Source organism: Vanacampus margaritifer, chromosome 2, assembly GCF_051991255.1.
Source record: "Vanacampus margaritifer isolate UIUO_Vmar chromosome 2, RoL_Vmar_1.0, whole genome shotgun sequence".
NCBI classification, from domain to species: Eukaryota; Metazoa; Chordata; class Actinopteri; order Syngnathiformes; family Syngnathidae; genus Vanacampus; species Vanacampus margaritifer.
The window spans coordinates 27,090,081-27,112,975 of record NC_135433.1 but is presented as its reverse complement, the minus strand read 5'-3'; the positions used below and the strand labels follow the sequence as shown (position 1 = coordinate 27,112,975).

The following is a 22,895-nucleotide window of genomic DNA, read 5'->3' as shown; positions in this document are numbered from 1 at the left end:
AGTCACGTGAATGACGACGTTGAGTGATCAAAACGTTACAATATTGACATTACATTATTAGCATACATGATCTTGCTACCTCCGCTGGTGGGACATGCTCTCATGTGAACAAGCGCAACGCCCTTGCAATGTTCAGCACACATTAGTGTTGTCGCGATACCAAAATTTTGACTTCGATACTATACCCGCATAAAATACCTCGATACCAGTACTGAAACGGTACCTCGACAAAACTCTAAAACATCAGCAAAAGCATCAAAATAAAAACTGACAAAAGAACTTCCTCTTTTTTTTACATTATTATTATTAATTCAAAATATTGCGATGTTAATTTATTTACATACTGTATATATTTATGTTTATACAGTATGTTAGGGGTGTGAATTGCCTAGTACATTGCGATTCGATCTGTATCACGATTCATAGGTCACGATTCGATTCAATACCGATTAATCTTGATACAAATCGATAAGTCAATTATTACGATTTTTTTTAAACTAGAATTTAGAAAATACTAATCAGTAAACTTGTACATGTACATTGTAAGATTTGTATGAAAATATACCTCAGGCTTATAACTGTGAGCCACTTTATTTAACAAACAGGTTGGAATCTGTTTCATGTTTGAAAAGCATTGAAATAAAATATTAAGGCTTAATGTTCCATTAATATAACATTCTTCCATGCTTTAAGTGTGAAACCTAACCCTAAGTAAGACATTTTGTTGAACATTTCCATCACAAATTTATCTTCACAAATCGATTCGGCTGCATATGAATTGATAGGAGAATTGTGTGCTGTAATATCGCGATATATTGCCAAATCGATTTTTTTTAACACCCCTACGGTATGTGCTTTCTTTCATTGCATGCCATATTCTTGAAGTACTGCATTTGATGTCATCCGTTTTAAATATCGGCAATACAGTGGCACTCCAATGACTCAATGTAACGTTGCTTGAGTGTGCGTGCATGTCTCTGCTCTTCTCCATTCCGCTCCCAATTAGTCAAATGCGTAACCAAATACTACAAACTGGGAACAAAATAATTCACACTCCACTTATTTATTTTTTTAAATGCATCACAACCTGTCTGTTGCTCTGTCAGCCGTCTGAGCTTTTTCTATGCATTACTGTGATTTCCCACTGTGTGCCTGTTCAATGAACGCACATTGAGTCCACTGTAGGAATGATTGCTGCTTTTTCTTCTGCTTCGCCGCGAAAAACATTTGCTCTTGTTACAAAACGTTTCTAAAACTGAAAATTTAAAACCACACGTGAGTTCTTCATGTGTTTATTGAAAACATGCGTAGGCAATGCCAATGCAATGGAGCCTTAATTAGCGCGTCATTCTTCTCACGAGGAGTGTTTGTGACTTTTATTGGTTGTTGTGTCCATTTATACAAATCATTTGTGAATGGCAGAGGCGAGGAAGTAGTGTTTTGGAACAGGTGCCGAGACACGGCACAAGCTATGAGCTCGGCTAAAAACACGTCCTAGTTATGATGTACACTGGCTACAAAATCCCTTATTTTCATAAACTTATAGTAGAACACAATTTAAACTTGTACTGCTGGGAAATGCAAATGGGGACCTTAAAATGTGTTTGTCCAAACTATCTATTTTTGTCATTTACGCAAAACTAATCTCGGCGAGATACGCCTGATATTGTGAAAACACATCACATACAGTACACTTAATGTTTGACCTTTTAATTTGGGGAGTTACTCCCCAATAGCACAAAAGATAAATACTACCAAATAATACTGTCCCCTCCAACGGTGGCCAAATTACTTGCTAGGTACATTGTCCACTCACAATGCCACACGCAGTTAACTCACAGTTAAAGCCTTAAAATAAATGAATTCAGTAGCCAATCTAAACAGCAGCACTGAAGCACCGAAACGGTTTAGCAAATGAATTAAAGTGTGTTGACATTGTCAAACCTGATCCTAGGTTAGGTGAAGACCATGTCTAACAATGACTCAGAACTGATACGATGACCTCACAATGTTGTGTGCGTCCATGTTTAGGAGACTTGTTTGTTCTGTCCACGGTAGATCCATTAGTGCTGTGTTTGAGTGTCAAGTTTACCGCTTGCACTCTTCAGCTTATAGGTTCTCACTCCATCGTGGGTGAGCCTCAGATCAATTTTGATTGACGGACCATACAACTCAGGTTTGTAGGCATCCTTCCCTTGGTTATGTAGTGTGATAGACACGTCGGCCGAGCTGTGACAACAGTGGAACAAAAATGAGCATCATTACAATGAAAAAACCTCCCAAGCAGGCTTGTCACGATACTAAAACTTCAAACTCGATATCTATACCCAGGAAAATACTAAATATTAAAAATTATTATAAAAATTGCCATGGTCCCAAAAACATATCTGTACTTTTTTTGTGGGGGGGGGGGGGGGGTTATGCTAGAGCATACTTTGATGCAGCCTCTGAACTGAAGAGAACGGTTAAAGCAATGGTAGTTATTATAAGAACGTCCAGCAGCTGGCAGCAGAGTATAAGAGATTGACCAGGGCCATGTTGCAAAAAGCTCTTTTCCCCAGTGTTTTAAACAGATTTGTGAATAATGATGAAACTTAGCTATATTCTAATACTAACTGCTGCAAAACGGAAACAGATACAAATATACTTTTTTTCCTGACTAAAGAAGAGACTAATCTTTCTTTTGGTAGGTTCCATGTTTTTATAGCAATACAACACAATATTCTGTGGGCCCTGCAAAATCAGTCAAAATCCAATAAAACAGCAGGAGTGAAGGGGGTTGCTTCAGTGAAAATGTCCGGGAGTGAATGAGTTAACATAACCGCACAGAAATAATTAATTAAATAAAGTAATTATTAATAATTCGAAAATGAAAAAAATATAAACAAGACAATCACTTTTTCACATAGCACAAATAAATTATAAATAATAAAAATGAAAAAGTAACTCTAGGGATGGGCGAGTACAGTTACCAGGTAGATTTCGGTCAATTTCAAATCTGTGGGAAACACTGATGACGATATTAAATCGTGTGACGAAATGCATGGCTGGCGATCTGTCATTTCTGTGAAACCGTCTGATTGCGACGCAAAGCATTTCAGCACAATTTGACCGCCAGCTCATTTTCTGCCACTGACTGATGTATCTGCTGCCCCTCAGTCACTGTCTCCGGACTGTTTTTTGTTTTTTTGTTTTTACCATGACTAGCAGCCAAATTTGGTGCAAGAGATTCGCTACTTTGATTAGACTACTTGAAAACAGAAATGTGACTTTTGATATTGTTTTACTTAGGTGTTTTGCTGCTTTATAATTTATATTTTTCTTTACAAAAGATGTTTAGTACCATAATCATTTTTATATATAAGTGCATTTATTCAATACGTCGTTATTCAATACACATTTCATGTGTAATTTAATTTGTATTCCTTTTTAATTAAAAAAAATCGTGATGGAATTGTATTTTTATAATTACAAAAAAAATGTTTGCAAGACCGCCCACTCCTACTTGAAACACTAATGTAATGAATTGAATTATTTGCACTTCACTGTATTCCTTAAAAGGAAGTTGTACAACCACATACTTTGATTGGGACTTTTTTTCCTGGCCATTGTTATTATTTGTTTCATTTTATTTGTCTATTTTTTTTTAATTAATTTTATTGCGTTGACTTTTATGAGCAAACTGGAAAAAATATAATTGCCATTAACTCATTGATACCTTGCCATTTTCATTGACGCAACCCCTTTCGCCCCCTGCGGTTTTACTGCATTTTGACTGATTTTGCAAGGCCCACAGAATATTGTGTTCTATTGATATAAAAACATGAAATCTACCAAAAGAAAGATTAAAGTCTCTTCTTTCATCAGGAAAAATGTATATTTCTATCTGTTTCCGTTTTGCAGCAATTAGGCTTTGAATATATCATCAATATTCACAAATCTGTTTAGAACTATGAGTAAATAAGCTTGTTTGCAACATGGCCCTGGTTGATCTCTTATACTTTGCTGCAAATTAGTTCATTTCAAGCAATTTTAAGGAAATTTGCTATAATTGGGATTAGGGATGGCCGAGTACCGATACGATACCAGACATATTTCATGGTATCGGTACTCGCGATAGATATTGATACTGGTATCGCTATAAAGTGTGCATCCACACGAAAGCAATACGATCAGTCCATATCACTTATAATAGCAGCAGAGGAAGTTGAAAGTTGAAACCCCTTGTGGATCACGTAAGTCGCATGTATGGGAGCATTTTGGTAACTTGGGGTGAAATTAGTCCTCAAATTAATGATACAGGATTTTTTTTCTGCCTCTCGTCATGTCAAGAAAGCTGAAACATACTCAATGTAGCACGCCACCTACGCTAACATTAACTTCAAACTAATACCAAATAATACATTGGCAGCAATGCAAATAGCCTTTTAGTTTGAAGTTGGCCCACGTCATGGCGTGATGGCTAGCTCGACTTCTCTTTTAGACATTTAGGATTTCTTTATGGTAGTTTTGATTGACATTGAAGTTGTAACCGACATCAACACAACGCTACCCCGAACTCATATTCAAGAAACCACTAATTAATTACACCGTCATTGTATGATATGGCAGAAGTCTCCAAGTGCCTACTGGCTAGCAGCTAGCTCTTAGCATTACCAACGAGTGCCTGGCTGGTAACTTTAAAGGAAATTGGCAGCTGGTACGTGGCTTACTTTAATTATTTTTCAATATTCTGGAGGCTACTTTGTAATTCACTCTCCCTGTTTAAAGGAAGGGAAGTTGCCTAAAATTTCACTTTGAGGTCTTTCCATTATATTAAAAATACATAGCCGTTTAGATTTTAGGAACACAACTTTAAGCCATTAATTAATACCTTATTTTACACATGGGCCATGTGTAAAATAAGAAATTTTCTTAAGATTACTTGTGTTCATAATAGGAGTTAGGAGCAGCTTTAGGAACAGCTATATTAGACATTTTGAATTTTTTATTTTTATTTTATTTAGTGGGGAAAATCATTTCACAAAATAAACAAAGACAAAGTACGATTTATCTTTTTTTTTCTGATCCGAAAAATGATCCGAACCGTGACTTTTGTGATTCCGTTGCACCACTAGTTTACATGCCCAGCGAAAATTAACTAGCCACATTACGCCGAATGTCTAAGTGCTGCTTGCATTGTCCATTTATTTGACAATACAGCCTTTACCAACTCAACACATGCACTGTTTTCAGTAACATTCTAACATTCACTTCCAAATGTGGATAAGGAAAGGAAACAACAAAAGAAACAAAGAAAAAAGAAAAGCAGTGTGGGAAACAGAAAGAATGGAACAAAAGAGAAGCAATGCAACAATGAGAAGGGAGAGGGAAAGCACAAAAAAATGAAGTTTGAGTGAAATGAGAAGAAAACATTCAAGTCAGTGTTAATCGGATATATGTCAATTCCAAATATACACGGAAATAGACAGTCACAAATTGTTGTATAGGCTTTACATTGGGCACTTGGAAATCCAGCCTTAGGGCATCCAATGCAGGTGCTGTTTTCAGTGCAAAACGTTTACCTTTGGCCTTCCTTCACAAAAGACTTGAGGGATGATCCCCTGCTTGTGGCCTGCGCGTTCCCGCCTAATGAGACAATGAGCGCTGTCAGGATGGCGCTCTTTCCACCTGCACAGAAAAAGGCTAAATTTCAAACTGAATCACTACTGAGAAGGCCAAAAAGGAGCATTGGACTAAAAGGTCAGATTTGGACTGGGCGACAGAAACTTAACAAAATGTTCTGTTTTAAGCGATTTTTTTTTTTGTTTTACCAAATTGCTTATAGAAAATGGCGTTTGAACAATGATGTTTGAAACATGTTTGGCTTTTCCTTTGTTTTGTTTTTTTGCCCTAAGCAGTGCGCGACAGCAAAATAAAAAAATTAAAATCATCCTGACAATCACTGTAGGAATCGATTAATCGCCCATCCATGGTACAAAGGAAGCAACATATCAGTTTGTTCCACTCACTTCCATTGCGGCCGACGACAAAGTTGATGTTGGATCCGAAGGTGATGGGGCCCAGGTAAGAGTGACACATGAAGTTCTCCAACGTGATGCTCTTCACTATGCCAGCGTCGCTCGCCACCTCACCCACCCATTGGTCCTAAACAAGCGAGTTAGGCCATTCGCTTTTAGTTGAATTTAGAGATTCGCAAACATTATAAGGGATTTTTTTCTTCTAATAACCCAAATATACTTACTACCCCTAAAATTCTGTAGGAATTAAACCATTTGCATACTTTTGAGAAAATGTCATTGTTATGACATGCCTAAATTTTTGAGAGAAAAAAAGGCAGTAATGATGAGAACAAAGTTCTATTTTTTCCAAGATTACCAATGGTCATCTTTACAACAACAAGAGCGTAGTTTGTTGGAATGAGTCGTAAGTCATAATTTACTTAACATCTGCTGATTCTCCCGGCGCCGCCGTTATTTATGCCGTAAAAAGTCGTCTGTGTGCTATTGGTCAGTTGTTAACTTATTAAATTCAACTGTGTAATATCTGTAGCGGCCGTGGCTCAGGAGGAGAGCCGGTCGTCCAGTAACCGGAAGGTTGGTTGTTCGATCCCCGCTCTCTCCGAGTCATGTGTCGTCATGTCCTTGGGCAAGACACTTCACACACATTTGGGCCTTTCACATTGCAGGAGCCAATTACAGAACTTCCCCTATGTACCCTGGGAGTTCGTCAAAAGTTTACGTTCACAACTTCAAGCACAAAACTGGTTCTGGGGGATCCGGGCCAGAACTACCTCAGCTCCTAAGTCAGAGGAGGGTATTTTGAGATCTACCCTGAACATTACATGAGGGCGTGCCGTGCTGACAAATGATTGGTTCTTTGAATTTGGGGGTGTCTTGCACAGCCGCCTTTAGCCTAACTGTGAGCATACAGTTGTTTTTTGTTGTTTTTACTGTGAGCGTACAGTATTTACAAAACTAGTTATGACGTCCTCAGTCTTAGTATTTGTTGTAGCGTTAGTTTGTGATTGTTTAGGAAAATCTTTATTTTGCCGTAACCGGCAAATCTCCCGCGAACATTACTTTGCCGTGAATGTCTCAGATTTGCCGTGAATGCTTGTAGACATTTACAAGCAGTTATGAATAACACAAATGTGCACATTTAGGCCACTGCCCGGTCATAACGTGCAAGCAGTCTCGTCGAGACCAGTTAGCGGGCTGGTTAGGATCACAAAGTCATGTCAACTAGGTAGTTGCCAGTCACGGCAAATTAACCATCGCGGACTGTATCTTGACAAGACATAGGAATAGGAATAGGATAGGAAGGAAAGCTAAATCAAAAATGTTAAACATACATCTTTCCCGTTTGCAGTCGTATCACACTGTTGGTACCGATCCATTATGTTTAAACGTGATGCAAATCCAGCTCTGAGCAGGCTTTCACTAACAAAACAGTCTTTTGAAAAATTATGTCGATACACGTCCTTCAAAAATAAAATTAATCAACTGTCTTCTCAAAGACTTGAGACGATGGAAGCAACCACTTTTTCCTGATCATATGTTTCCCCTCTCCACGGAGCATTTGCGAGCAGAAAAAGAGAAAAAGAAAGGAATTGGAATCGAATAAATCAAATTACAGTGGGCGTGACAAACCTTTACCAGAGGTGGTGCTACTAACCCGAGAGGGCGGGGTCAAGTGCACTTCCGTGTCTTTTTGACGCCACTAAGTCATGGAAGTTTAATCTGAAGCACACATTTTAGAAAGGAGGAGAAAGCTAAAGAAGTCGCGGACTGACTTTTTTTCATACCTGGTTGGGTTGTAGACAGGCCGGGGATGCATATTATTGATGGAAAACCCCACTCAAGTGCATTTTCATTCTATGGGACCTTTAACAATGATTGACAGCTGTTGTGGACCAGCTACCATAACAAGAAGAGGCACAAAAAAAAAGGATCGAGCATTCTCCAGGCTACCAAAAGAGGAATCAATGCGTAGCCAATGGAGCACTGTGTATATGGTGGCTGAATCAGCAGATGCTAACTGTTACCACACGCAAAATGTGGGGGAAATAATTTTGTTTCGTTCATTTTTGCTACTAAGGTTTAATAGATATTACACGGTTGAATTTAATAACTGACCAACACCATAAAGAAGACTTTTTACAGTATAAATGACGGCGGGTGCGGCTGATTTAGCAGCTGCTTTAGTTGCTAACGTACATAACACTGCCAAGACTTGCGTGTGCGTTTTTGACCATACATAAAGGGGAAATTGTACAAATTGTACAAACTTCAGCCACCGAAAATGTTCGGCCAAAAATGGCAAAAATATGCTTTCAATTCAAGCCGAAAGAATATGGCCAAAATAGGATGTTGTGGTGACGCCCAAAGAAATATATCAAACATTTTTTTTTTTTTAAACACTACAAGCTAGCTAGTGTCTATTTGAATTAAACACCAAATACGAGAGTGAGTGTCCGCCTGCTGCTCGCTGGCCACTGTGCACACCGGAGAAGGAGAGGGTCGCTTGGTAAACTGTGTCAAAAAAAAAGGGCGCTGCCGAGTCCTACTGCACTACATGTGAGCCACTCTTTCTCCTGCAGCGCCTTCCTTTTTTTGATGAGAGCCCCTTGAGAGCTTCCACTTTTTCACTTGCATTCTGGTGGCCGTGCTAAATACTTTAGCTAATGTTAGCACTATTGCTATCGGGTGACTACATGCACGAGGTGGACATGATGAATTGCCGATGAAGTGTCATTAGAGGTTTTTTTTCCCAACTTGGTGGCGTTGCTAATGTGGAATTACCCCCTATGTTGCCGGTGAGTGCTTTCGAATCTGATCGTACAAAGGCTTTACAATAGGGATGCACCGAAATGAAATTTTTGGGCCGAACCGAAAAACGAAATGAGAAATGCTTGGCCGAAATGCAAATTTGTTATTGTCATTGCATTTATTATAATTAAATAAAATTATAATATTATTATAAAATATTTAGGCCTAGGGCATTTTAAGAAAGCACAATATAAATTTAAACGCAACCACACCACAGATATCAGAGACATGTTGGCGAATGGTACATTAAACACCAAACGCGGGGTGAGCAACTGACCATTTTCTGGCAATGCAATTGCACTTAATAGTCAATGTATAGTACTTCGCATGGTCGCACCGGCGGATTACGTATTCGTGGGCTATTTAGTGCGGTGCACTTAAAATCGGCACATTCACATATTCACCAATGTTTAAAAAGAAATACATTTCTTCGCACCAGCCAATCGGCTTTGGGAACGGACTGCTGCAAAGTCACACACGGCGTTCTGTACAGATCTGTATTAGGGTTGGGTGGTAAAACGGTAATACGGCATGGACCAATGGCAACGGTGTCACTTTCAATACCGCCATTTAAAAAAACAAATTCAGCGCATAATAACCGATTATGATATTAAACATAATTTTTGGATAACACGACATTTGTAGTTGTGTTTTCAAATGAGTATTACTATAACAGTTAATATTACTATAAGAGTTTAACATTATTAGTAAGCTGTTAGTCATGTGACAGTCACATGCCCGCCCAGACCGAGCGAGGCAAAATGGCCAGTCGGCACAGCTTGATTAAGCAGTCCCCTAAAAAGAAAATAAAAAAATGCAACTGCTACAATTTGGCAGCAAATGTCAATGAGGTCTGTATGCAAAATCTGCATGAGGACTGTAACGGTGTGAGATGGAATATACTTATATATCTCCGGACTCATCTGAGGAACGATATCCCCCGCTCCTTGTTGCAAAGAGATGAGCCAAGTCCACAATTTGTTTACCAACTACCGGTACTATTAAGTCCATATGACCTCCAGAAGCACACCACAAAGCGCTTTTATTTATACAAAAAAATCAGTAAGTGATTTCGTTTTTCGTCCATGGACACATATCAACCCAAGACCGCGGCACGCAGGTGAGTAGGCTGTGAGTGCTCTTGGGTGGGGGCTGCGTGCGTATGTTTGTGTGTCGCGTAGATGTCGAGTGTGCGCCCACAGCAGGGTCCCCTGCTCCAGTCCAGCAAACCGAGAAACAGTTTTTAAGTGTGGAGGACCACTAGAAGTGTGTGCGTGTTCTTGGGGAACAATGTATGCTACAGTAATGCTATATCTTGGCTCCGCAGCATAAAAGAAGCGCATGCACTTCAGCTGCACACTTAAGCCAAAGACGTGCTGTCATGGAGTGACAGACATTTAAATGCGCTACGTCACACAAAAGATAATTACAAATGCAACCGGAGCACACAGTGAACAGATCTGTGACCATTAACTTCTGGACAGATTGGCTGTTGTCAGCGCAAGATAAGTCTCAAAAAATAAATAAATAAATGAATAAATAAAAAAGTCTAAAATTAGCAACGGTATTACCAACACTGGTGAAATGTGGAGACGGTAAAAAGGTGTCAAAATTTGAATCCCGCCCAACCCTAGCATGTATATCATGTCCTTTTCATCAAAGTGACTGTCAATGCTCTTGGGTAGAAAGTTAACGGATAAACACTAGTTTTTGAACTCCACGCCATTGTAGCCCATTAACGCTGCGCCAATAATTTCCTGCCGCAGGGGGATCGTGTTCAGAGAAAGTCACGTGACGTCAGGATCTCTGTAGGGTATATGCCACGGAGGAGGCGAGACTTCCGACTTCCGGGTGTCTTTCACCGGCGCAGTTTCCGGTTTGCGACGTGTGGGCCGTTTCTTATGCTTCCGCCCATGTGCCCCTCGGTTGCGCGTTCCCGTTGATTGGTGCAAGTGTGTAGTGTGTCTGTCTCAGTTCTCTGAAACATTTCAGAGAGCTGAGATGCCCTGCGCGCTCGCGCCCATCAGCGGGAGGGTGGGTGAGGGTGCGAGTGTTGGGACGCGGCCTGTGTGTTGCAGCAGTGGCCGGAAACGGCGTGGATATGAGACTAACGAAAGTCGAAAGTCAGTGGCATCTACCTCATTGGCTACGCATTGGTTCCTCTTTTGGTAGCCTGGAGAATGTTTGATCCTTGTTTTGCTCCTTCTCGTTGTGGCACCCAGTCTACAAAAGCTGTGTGTATCATCTTAAAAGTGCGTCATTTGCCGTTTACTCAAGGACGTGTTTTCTATCCTGTAAGAATGGCGCTAACGTGCATTGTGGGATGCGTGATCAACGTCTTGATCTCTAAAGCCTCCCTGATACTGCATCCTTATACTTAAAACATCATTATTTATACTTCTATCAACTTTCTATTTAACACCACTACATTTCCTACCAAAAAAATATACTTTTCCTTCGATACATTTGCCCTAACCATCTTCATTACCACGAAATAAAATGTATACGGTAACTGGAATAGTCCTGCCTGTCCTGACACAATACAAATACACGCCTCCTAAGATCGAAGCACCTGCTGGTGACTCTGCTGGTTACACATCTCCAGCAGCACACTTTTAACATTTACCAAAGTTGCTGTTAATACTCTTGCATTTAAACTCAAGTTATCGCTTTGACGTTTACCTGCGAAAAACGTTGAGACGCTCCCTCTTCCTCTTCCTCTTCGTTGTCGTCATATTGCTCGGATGCCAGCCGTTTGTGGGGGTGAAAATTCACAGGAGTACTTTTCCTTTTGGACATTCTCAGCTCTTTATTCTACCTAAATCAATTTAAAAGAAAAAAAACGAAAGTAAGGAATAATACAAGTTGTTAGCTGCTCATTGTCAGGCTATGATACGAACAGCGACATTGTCTCAGTTTCTTAACTGTACATGACCGACGAACCCAGCGCGGGAACATCCTGCTAGGCGGCGGAGCCTAAGCATTAGCTAGCTATCAGACGACCGGTGACAGCAAAAAGCGAGTAGTCGGAGTTTTTTAACCCGCGGAGGTTATTCACCAGGTTTTTACGACTTGAAATTATACGGAACCAGCGTACCTTGCGTTCTAAGTAACGACGTAACAGATGACGATGTACCTGTGCGCGGTGCAGAACGACATACAACTTGGAAATCGAAATTCCGCCAAGCGTTCTAACGGACGTCTCGCGAGAATACACAAGTCGTGCTTACTTTCACTCCAGTGAATGACGCCACTTCCCCGAAATCTCTCAACGTTATTTTTTACGAAATAAAATGCACACAAATATTTTTATCTAAGCCCTAATTACTGTCGAAATATATTACAAGAAAATATATTTGTGTACATTAAAATACTATTATAGCAATAGCACATATATTATTATTATTTACTAAATATATTTGCTTTAAATGAATAACAGTATCGGAAACTGTACACAAAAAAACGTGGAGTCACAGTTTTGCTAATGTTCTCAACTGACTTTTAAAAAACTGCTATATTAGCTAATGATATTGACATAGTTGTTTTTCTGAAGTGCGTCTGTAGCCAATATTTTTGATGTAGTGTTGGAAGCCATGAGGCCTCAGCTGATGTAAAGGACTGGAGGATGCAGAAGATGGACTTTGATGGAAAAGTGTGACAGACTGTTGGGACCCCTAACCGGAAGTGATCGTCTTTTTCACTTTGTGCTGACATCTAGGCTAGGTCACTCGTAGAAAGAAAAGAACAAGTTTTTTTTATTATTATTATTATCCATCCATCCATCCATTTTCTTAACCGCTTTTCCTCACAAGGGTCGCTGGAGCCTATCCCAGCTGGCTTCGGGCAGTAGGCGGGGTACACCCTGAACTGGTTGCCAGCCAATCGCAGGGCACACAGAGACAAACAACCATCCACAATCACAGTCACACCTAAGAACAATTTGGAGTGTTTAATTAACCTGCCATGCAAGTCTTTGGAATGTGGGAGGAAACCGGAGTACCCGGAGAAAACCCACGCAAGCACGGGGAGAACATGCAGAAATCGCTTACTAGCACTCTATTATAATGTAATAAAGCAAAAAAGAGAGCGTGAAACGTTGCACCAATAACATTTAGGGTTATAATAGGAACAAATCCTTTTAGGGGAAAATGTTTAATTGAATGCTGTGTTGAATAACATTATTTTGCTTAAAGAACTATATTGTCCTACTCACAAACAAACATCCAATTAAAACAGAACTGGGAATAGTTCTAAAATTATTCAGCTAAACATCTCAAGGCCACAAATTCATCTATCCAAAATTCCAAATTATTTTTGCATAACAGCAGGCAGCTCACAAGCAAAATCATTGTAGTTAAATGAGCTTTTTATGGGGGTGGGAAATGCTACAAAAACAAAGTGTTCTGAAAACAATCAGTCCACAACTAGAGTGGCATGTTTTTAATATAAACTAGTATAACAGTTTGTAAAAAAGTAAGAAGCTCACTCACAGCCGCATGCATACGTAAGCCCTTTGTCAAGACTTCTTTTTTGTATCCAAGATGACAACTGGGATGGAAGACGACATGTTTTGATTGTCTTGCAAAAGAGGAAGGGACCACTGAGACAAATCTAGCTGGTTCATTTTCGGGGAACGGGGAAAAATGCAGACGTGGTTGTGTCCCTGTGGGCCAAATTAGAAATTTTATTGATTAAAGAAACAACCGCACTGCTAATACAGTTTAAGTTACATGTGCAAAATCCACCCAGGAAGGCCGAAGCCCGGACTCGACCTCACGTCCTCTGCACTGGGAGGCGGGCGTGCTAACCAGTCAGCCTATTATTATTATTATTAAAGATCAAGGTTTTACCTTTTGCTTTCTTTCTTTTCTTAAGATCAATGTGTTCCCGTTTTTCTCATTTATTATTATTGTCTATTTTCACTCTCAAAGTACTTGAAAAATGTTTTAACAGTTTTTTAGATCACCACACAAATAGTATTGCATATAGCATATTTGTGTTTCTTTTTATCTAATTATAAGATCTTCCATTATGACGATCCTACAGTGATTGGCTGGGAGTAATTACAAGCTTATAATACTGCCTTAGGTCATGTTTGCAGGACTTGAAACCATTGAAATGGACACTGTCCTGCAAAGATTACCATTCTCTTAACAACACACACATAAACACATTTCTAAATATATAGCTGTATATATAAATGAGACAAGAAGATAAGGAGTATGTTGTTTCGAGTTATTTTTGGTGGTCATTTTTCTTTTGTGAAATTTGCAGCCCATTGCAGTGTGGACTCAAATTGAATGATCAAGCCTTTGTGGCTAATTGCGGTAGACACTGAAAATAAAACACAGCCACGGTGGTTACAGTTCAGTTTGTAACACAGACGATCCCAGACTTGATTTGCATTCTGGATTTTTCTCCAGGCAATAAACTTTTACAGTTTGAAGTCAAAGTCAATGGGGCGTTCACCATTGAGTAAAATTATTCACCTTTTTGGAAGACGAAGCAGGATAACAGCCCAATGTTATTACTCATAATGTTCTGTTCCTTCACATTCAGAGCACATCTTTGGCTGATGATGTACTGTTATTAATATGCAGATTGCTGCAGACGTGTTTTGCTGGTTAAAGTTGTCTGTAATAAGTTTTGTTCTGACCAACCAATCAGAGGATGGGGGAAAATGCAGACGTGGTTGTGTCCCTGTGTGCCAAATTAGAAATGTTATTGATTAAAGAAACAACCGCACTGCTAATACAGTTTGTTACATGTGCCACTGCCAGCACTATCGATTCTGAAGATCCTGGACCGATTAGATTGATGTGGCAACACTTGGAGGCTGATATCTGATTGGACAAAAACTTCATAAACACATACTAGAAGTAGCACATCCAAGAGAAATGCTATGGAATGAAAACAATAGACTGTTGGGAACAAATATTACAGAAAATTGATAAGATAGGTGGTTTATATAATCACTTGTTTTAAAATTAGAACTCAGTAGTCAATAGCTAAAAGTTCAAATTTATACTTGACATTCCACTGCATTCAGGGCAGACAGGCTTTATTTCACATTTGTTCTCCCACCGACCTTGACTGCTAAGGGGGTTTCCCACAATTAAGTTTTCCATCTTCCCACGTTGATATCTTCAAGCCACTTGCCTTTTACTCTTTGCCCTCTAGCTGCAGGAAAGAGTCCATGACATGGATGGGCCATTGGCAGCCTGTGGGCTACATTTGGCCCCTGCAAACACTCATGGTGGCCCTCTAATAAATTTAGAAAATTATAGAAATGTTGACTGTAGATGATCAATGTTTTAATAAGTGTTCACTGTTGCATAGCAGAAATCGCTTACTAGCACTCTATTATAATGTAATAAAGCAAAAAAGAGAGCACAAAACGTTGCACCAATAACATTTAGGGTTATATTAGGAACAAATCCTTTTAGCAAAAATCATTGTAGTTAAATGAGCTTTTTTATGGGGGGGTGGGGGGCAACGAAAACAAAGTGTTCTGAAAACAATCAGTTCACAACTAGAGTAGCATGTTTTTAATATAAACTAGTATAACAGTTTGTAAAAAAGTAAGAAGCTCAATCACAGCCGCATGCATGCATACGTAAGCTCTTTGTCAAGACTTATTTTTTGTATCTAAGATGACAACTGGTATGGAAGACGACATGTTTTGATTGTCTTGCGAAAGAGGAAGGGACCTCTGAGACAAATCCAGCTGGATAATTTTCGAGTCATTTCTGCGCTCTCCCCAAAAAAAAAGGAAAAAAAAGTCAATTTTCAAATAGGGATGGAGGTGAAAGTACCTGAGGTTGGCTTTTTGGCCCTGGAGATGATGCAGAAGGAAAAAGGGATAAAAAAGAAAGCAGAATCATCAATGAGCAGTGCAAATATGGCCCCCGGCAGCTGTTCATTTTGTTTACATCCTTGGTTGTCCATCCCAAAATATAAGATGGGTCAGCAGCACTGAGCCTCTATGTGAACTCAAAAATATATATATATCGCTTCAGTTCATGATTGATGAAGAAAATACTGCCTTTTAACTATATCATCTGAATCTACATTTTAGCATGTTTCATGTCAACGACAGCAGTGTGTGATAAAACAAAACAAAAAAAGAGGCATAAAAATACTGGATTTTTGTACACACAATTCACAAAAAGTTCAGGATAATGAGCTTTGGTTTGAAATTTCAGGATGGGCTCAAAATGTGAGTGTGGGCAGAGGGAAGGCGCTGGTGTGGCGCTTCGTTGTCAGTCGCAAGTGTGCGCACATCACAGTGAGAAAGGCGGAAGAGTGTGACTGTGAAGGGAACTAGAATGGAAGGGGGGGTGATGCTTTGACAATCACCATGGGAAAAAGGGCTTTGAGTGTGGCCATTTTACAGCGCTTCATTGTGAGCCGCTAGTGTGCGCATGCCGCAATGAGAAAGGCAGACGCATAAGGAATATAAAAAAAAAAGAGTGGCAGTCGAGTACATCTTGACGGCCATCGTGTGAACAGGGTCTTTTTTGAGGGTCTCGATGTCACGGCGTGGAAAAGCCCTACAACGATCTGGCAGGATATAGTCAAGCCACCGGAAGCTTGAAGCGGTGGGGGCTTGAAATTGACCTTCTCTAAACTTTTGAACTCTCATCCAACTGTTTGATTGAGTACTTTTTGCACAGTTTGTTTTTAAACAAGGAGCTGGACGTCAAAAGAATCCATGAATTAACAAATACATTTCTTGGTTCACATATTTTGTATTATCTTGTCTGGTATGCATGTAGACCCCCCCGGCCTTGGCTCTGGCTCATTTTCTTTGACGCATGTTCTGAATTTTGCCATTCAGCTCATTGTTAGAGAAAATAAACTACTTGTAATGCAAAAAGAACAGTGGGCGTTACGCACATGCCAGAAACTGACACTGCAAGTTTCACACTCAACAGTTTCAAGAAGATCATGTAAAATTCACCTGTAAAGGGTACAGTGCATTTAAGGTTCTTCCTGAAATTTCATCCTAATGTCCAGTATCCCGAACTTTTTGTGCGGCGTGTATGTGTCTTTGACACATTGGTTTGATTGGTCTATCCAAAGGTGGCGCCGCAGTTGGGACATCGCCTCTGTCGCAGAGCGAAGCAGAAGAGGATGCCCAGTGGGAAGAAGAAGATGGCGCACAGGATTCCCAGGCAGGTGAAGTCATCCTCCAGAACGCCAACTCTGAGAAATTAAATGGGGAGGAGAGGGAAAACAATGCTTATTAAGCACCCTATAGTTTGATCAAGCATGGTTTGTGAGACCAATGCTGTACAGCAATCAAGTCAGCATGGTAACTTTGTGGTTGGCACAGCTGCCTCAGTTCTCGGGGTCAAGGTTCAAATCTCGGTTGTGTGACGTTTGCATGTTCTACCTTTGATTGTCTGGGTTTTCTCTTGTGGATGACTGGCACAGTGAAGGGTGTTATACTGTATAATGTCGCTTGCCCAACACTACCAAGAAACAGCAGATAATTCCATCATATTTTAAAATAACAATTTGTTTATCATTAATCCTCCTCATAGTCGATGATGGAAATTTAGCCCAATCCCTAAACGCTACTTATCCTTTTTGCACTTTTATGCTTGGCAGAGGTAATAGATAAACACAGTAACAACAAAACTGAGCGTTTGAAACACTGCAATTACATGCGGATTCTGTTGAAGCCGAAACGCCAAACAATTCCAAATGGACAAATGCTTTCCTTATAATGGGATCACAACTTGAATACTGCTCTGTGTCACAAAAACACAAAGCGATCTCATAACATCCGACCAATGCCAGTTGGTGGACCAGAGGATGTTTAAAATACATTGAAGACAATGTAAAGTTAATTTTTTAATTACGTTTCTAAATATATTTCACATGTTTAAAGATAATTGTGGAAAATGTGCAGACTGTGTTGTACAAATGTACGCAAATGCAGAGATTTATAATTAAAAAATAAAAAACACGGAGTTATGTGGTTTTCATTACATAACAATATTACTCAATGCATTTCCTATGGCAGTGATTTCCAATCAATGTGCTGCGAGAGACCATCAGGTGTGATGCGGGAAATTAACCGATTTTCAAATAATGTATTTTTGTTCATCTCTCTATGCTAGCCACGTATAATGACAGCTAGCACAATTAAATGCTATTCCAGTAGATGGCAATTAGGCTGAGTATCCACTTATTGTGACTGTTTGTGCCTTAGCTCCATAAAAATTGTGACAAACTGACAATTGCTATGTATCATGCATCAAGTCAGTCATTCTGAAAGTGCAGTCAGCAGGTTCATGCAGACGTAATTGCAATTGAATAATTAAGTACCGTTTTCCTAAATTTATATTAGCACTTTGTGATTTCATTGGAAATATAAAGTGCATAACAAATACAACATATCATTATTATTATTATATTTAGGCGCATTGTTAATGTTCAAATTGTGCATAACGTTACAATATTGAAAAGGTCTACTCTACACAAAAAATGGTGTGGGTTTATTTCAATTAGTGCATTTATAAGACACACACATACTGCAACCTGCCATGTCATGTTTCAACAGCTACACAATTGTTTCACAATAAAGTTAAAGCACCAATTTTAAAAATTCAACTACTGGTTCGCCATTCTGGTAGTGAATTAGCGATTTACCTTTCACCCCGTGCGGCTCGACATGTGACTAAGAGGATGCTGGCTGACGTGCAGTTAAAAAAAAAAAAAAAGTGTGAAAGCCACGTCCGCTCACAAGATACAAAATATGCGAGTATGTGCGTGTGCCATTGCTCAACCTTACATTAACCAATGATGATGGTGGTTGTTTCAGTAAAAAAGGATTTGTCACGGTGACCACGTGACACACACATTGCTTACTTTGTTCATACAGCTGATTTTTTTTTTCCACAAGTGGCAACATCATCAATGTGTAATCAGCTTTATGTGTGTGTTTTGATGTGATTTGTGTGCCTTGACCTGCAGGCCGGGCAGCCGCCTACCACCACAACGGAGGGCTGGATGACCGTGTAGGTTCCAGAGTAGGGCTGGTGGGACACGGCCGCTCCCAACTGGCCTGAGGGGTAGCCTGCGGTAGAAAACAAACATGCACATGACTACACAATGAACTTCTTTTAAGAGGTGGAAAAAAACAACAGGAAGTTTTCCCAGAACAATTTATCAACTGGATTAAATGCTCTCAAATGTGGCTCTTGTAACACATATGTATATAACTGATATGCTAAAATATTACCATAACTATACTCACAATGTAAATGTATCAATAATTTGAATTTGGGTGAGCAACTCTCAGGCAATATTGACATTAGTCCCGAGAGCTACTTATGTGAACTTTGATATAAACATTGCATGTGAGAGAATTGCTACACGTGCGGGGGGGGGGGGGGGGGGGGGCGGGGAGTGAACGTGCTGTAATCATTAACAAGTTGTTCAGCATTTGTTTCTTCAACACGTTGGATGCAGACCATGTTGGTACTATAGAATGGCCTATGTATGTAGTGACTTTGCATTTTGTTAGTGCTGCTTGAATATGTCATACAGGCACAGTGATACTTTAAGTGTGGTGATTGAATCAGTGGTATACACAGGCTGTAGTGGTATGTAACTGCTTCAGTGCAGTTCAGTTTTGTATTCAACATAGATTTGCATTTAATCTTTAAAGGTGCATTGTGCCGTTTAAAAAGGTAATATTAAAGCTTTTTCTACATCATGCATGCTCCACTAATGCCCAGATGAGTACGAAGTGCTCCGACTGTTTTAGTCTGACAGCACCTATCAGCTTTTATCTTCCCTTTATAGTAGTGTGCGCACCCTCACACTCCACAGTTTCTTTGGAGAGGAGAGGGGCGGAGTTTTTCTTACCTAATTTGAAGTCATGTCTTTGTTTGTCAACTGTGGCTGTCGCTTTAAGATCATGCACGTACTTGCATGCGCACCATGAACGAGCCTGACAAAGATGTTGCAGTTATGCTTTGGGCCAGAGGTGGCAATCGCGAGTAAAAAAGTCACAAACTGCACAATGATCCTATAAAAACTGTTTGTTTTTCAGATTTTACTACTACACTATTTAATTGTGGTAATAATTGGGGTACTTGAAGACTTGCCTAATACACAAGTATTAAAAATTGTGACTTTAGTCATTTTTAAAGGTGGTGCTTGAAAAAAAGTTTAAGAACCGATGGAGTTTACATCTGACGTGTGTGGTCCACAATATATAAATCCCTTTACTATATGCTAATTAAGGATGAAAGACGTTAACCATGTTTTTTCTACAGCCCTATATCCAGGATTTGATCAAAATATTCACCCTTAAAAAAAATACCTTCCCACTTCCGTGATACAATCTCAACTTCCGCCCCGACCTTTAATTGCTACATAAACGATCATACTACTCATTCACGGCAAAAACGTGTGCATTGTGTATTATATATTGCCTAAAGAGGTAGAAACTTGATGAACGCTAAACTTTTCCGGTACATTTTTTAGTGACGCTCGAAAGCAAAACAAAACGCGCACAAACAAATCCGGAAATGCGCGGCGGTGTCCCATCTCCTCCATGTTAAGTCTAGTTTCGTTTAACCGCGCCACAATGACACTACGGACGCGAATGCGACAGTGACACGCAGCAGACTTGCTCGTCTTACCTTGGCCGCCGTGTGGGTAGTGGTAGGGCGGCGGGGCTGCGGCTGGGATGGCCCCGTAGCCGTGCTGCTGCTGCTGCTGCTGCTGCGGCGGCGAGGGGCCATACTCGTAAGCCCCGGGGACGGTGTTGTAGGCGGGAGGTCTGTCCTGAAGAATGGGTTTGCTGTCCACCATGTCGGCCAAAGTTGTACGGTGCGCTACGTAACTTTATGGGATGGACGCCGAGGTGCGTTCACGACTTAAACAAGTCTACCAGCCCCCCGACCCCAAAACAAATAAACAAACAAAAAATGACACGACACTGGTTCACAAAAAAAGACACTGCGTCAAAAACGAAAGTTGGTCGCTCTCCATGCGCCAACTTTGTACCTCGCGACGCATCAAAGCCCAGTCTACAACATCCACGTCGACACAAGAATTAACTGAATTCCATCGTTGCTCCTTCGGCGCCAAGAACAACAATTATGTGTCACCAAAGCGAATTATAACTCCCCTCAACTCACACACGGGCTCTTTTTTCTCCTCTCTAGATTGTCACAAGAGAAGAATCATGTGATGTGCGGTACTCCCCTTCCAAGCTGTAAGCGCCCGGGTTTAAAGAGGCAGTACAGGAAAACAAACGTCCTACTTCGATTTCTCCAGTTCCTTTGGAGCAGTACATTATATTACATATTATACGTATGTTCGGCAAGAAAATGCATGTGAAACATGAAAGATTGATTCATATAACACATTTTGGATTTTGGATTTAGATTTTATTTTATGTATCATCGGAAAGAATGGTCAGTGTTGTTCAATTTAAAAAAAATTAAAGAAAACATGTAGGCAACCATCACTTGTCAGCAAATCAAAAGCACGGAATGTTTTTTGTTGTTCTTCTTTTTCTTTTCTTAAAAACACAGAATGTTCGCTTGTTTGCATAGTCAAAGAATGCAAGCCGTTTTCAGCTGGGGGCATATTTGCAATGCAACACCCCACTGAAAATGTCCTTTATTCGATTAGGCTGTAACATTAATAGTGCAAATAACAATGGCATGGGCGCTAAGCTGATTAAGTGTCACAATAATGACATACCCTGTGCAACGCTATGTTTGACATGCAGTCACGTAATCAGTCTGTGACGTAGGCGTGCTGCAGGGGCGTCACTACGTTTATGGACAGGAGCACGGTGCCCCTAACCTTGCTCTGCAAGATGAATTCTCGCGGTATTTGTGAGTTCACAAACTCCTGAGAATACATCTTGTACCAAGCCCGTTGATTTCCACCGATCCACCAATCACAGAGCAACATCGTGTTTGGGCCGGGCGGGGATGTAGATGTGATGAAACCAAAAAGCACCAACAGTCGACACCGTGGGAAACAAACTGACCTAACATGGACAAATGGATGGTGCAATCAATTCTGTTCTTGAAAAATTACTCACTGTTTCCTTGTTGAATGTTGAACAGCGGCGCTCCGTGCATTTTTATCTGGTAAAGATGTTCGTTTTTTTTTTCCTAAGACGAGACCGAAGATGACATTTTCATGCATTGCCGTGATTGGTCAAAACAAACGTGTACAAGATGCCGCGTCGTCCAATCAGCTCAAAGTATTGTACTAAAACGCCTTTCCCGAACAAATCACCGTGGAGCAGTCCCAGAGTGATATTGTGGAGACTCCCTTGAGTGAATCACAATTATCAATCTGGATATTGCCAGGTTACGGTGCCCCAGGAGAAGCCTAGTGAAAGCAGCGTGCGGGCGCAAAATTTCACATGCAGATAACGAAGACTGATAATACTGTGTTCAAGTTTAAAGAAAACATGTAGGCTACACATTATTACAGTGTATGCAAAAATTATGCAAAATGGTCAGTGTTATTCAATTTTAAAAAAAAATACAGAAAAAAATCCTCTCTTTGAGGAGTTAATATTGTAATAAAAATCCAATTAATAGCTGCTATTGTCAGCTACTAGGTGAGTGGAAGCATCGAAGAATGTCGTCTGTTTTTAAGGGTGGCCAATTGCTCCACTATTTTGTTGTGGCTCAGTGAATTGAGGCTAATAACATAAATGGGTGACAAATCACTGTTTGCTGTGATTTACTTTTTAAGTCGAAGAGATTCCATTTACATTTTGGTGCTACTCAATGATGGTTAAATTAAATAATAAAAGTAATACTAGTGAAGGGATGGAAGCTCATAACGAGATCACAGAAACCACATGGATTGGATAGACACTCTCATGGAATGCATTGGTTCATGACACACAGCAACAGCATCCTGAAGACAAAGGGAATTGAAATGCATGTTTTTAGTGTCCTGTTTAAGTGAATAATAATAATAATAATAAAAACAAGTTAAGTGAATTATGTATTTTAAATTATTTAATAGCCACTTTATAATGAACTTTTATTGTACATC

General features: G+C 39.9%; 2 protein-coding genes across 4 annotated transcripts in view; both read right to left on the bottom strand.

The window, feature by feature from the left end:
• Window positions 1-12,061, bottom strand: part of LOC144044238 (structural maintenance of chromosomes protein 6) — a 28,308-nt gene extending 16,247 nt beyond the window's left edge. Inside the window, exons 1-5 of one of the 3 annotated variants that reach the window (XM_077558512.1) lie at window positions 11,968-12,061; window positions 11,514-11,649; window positions 6,012-6,147; window positions 5,565-5,670; window positions 2,093-2,229 (exon numbers count right to left, since the gene is read on the bottom strand). In XM_077558512.1, coding sequence (XP_077414638.1) covers window positions 2,093-2,229; window positions 5,565-5,670; window positions 6,012-6,147; window positions 11,514-11,630 — 496 coding nt within the window. In that variant the 5' untranslated portion in view covers window positions 11,631-11,649; window positions 11,968-12,061. Of the gene's footprint in view, window positions 1-2,092; window positions 2,230-5,564; window positions 5,671-6,011; window positions 6,148-11,513; window positions 11,650-11,731; window positions 11,876-11,928 lie in introns of those variants that run through there. The other 2 variants (XM_077558513.1, XM_077558514.1) reach the window with 2 other exon arrangements.
• Window positions 12,062-15,356: 3,295 nt separating this feature from the next.
• Window positions 15,357-21,059, bottom strand: bri3 (brain protein I3). Its single transcript, XM_077558771.1, has 3 exons — window positions 20,498-21,059; window positions 18,813-18,921; window positions 15,357-17,039 (listed from the first exon to the last, which is right to left on the bottom strand). The coding sequence occupies exons 1-3, from the start codon at window positions 20,667-20,669 to the stop codon at window positions 16,907-16,909; spliced, it is 414 nt and encodes a 137-aa protein (XP_077414897.1). The 5' UTR covers window positions 20,670-21,059; the 3' UTR covers window positions 15,357-16,906.
• Window positions 21,060-22,895: the final 1,836 nt, after the last annotated feature.

Coding starts and splice junctions, on each gene's coding strand:
- bri3 (XM_077558771.1), bottom strand. CDS start 20,669: ATGGTGGACAGCAAACCCATTCTTCAGGACAGACCTCCCGCCTACAAC. Junction 18,922..20,497: donor CTACCCACACGGCGGCCAAG/GTAAGACGAGCA, acceptor TTTCTACCGCAG/GCTACCCCTCAGGCCAGTTG. Junction 17,040..18,812: donor GGCGGCTGCCCGGCCTGCAG/GTCAAGGCACAC, acceptor TTAATTTCTCAG/AGTTGGCGTTCTGGAGGATG.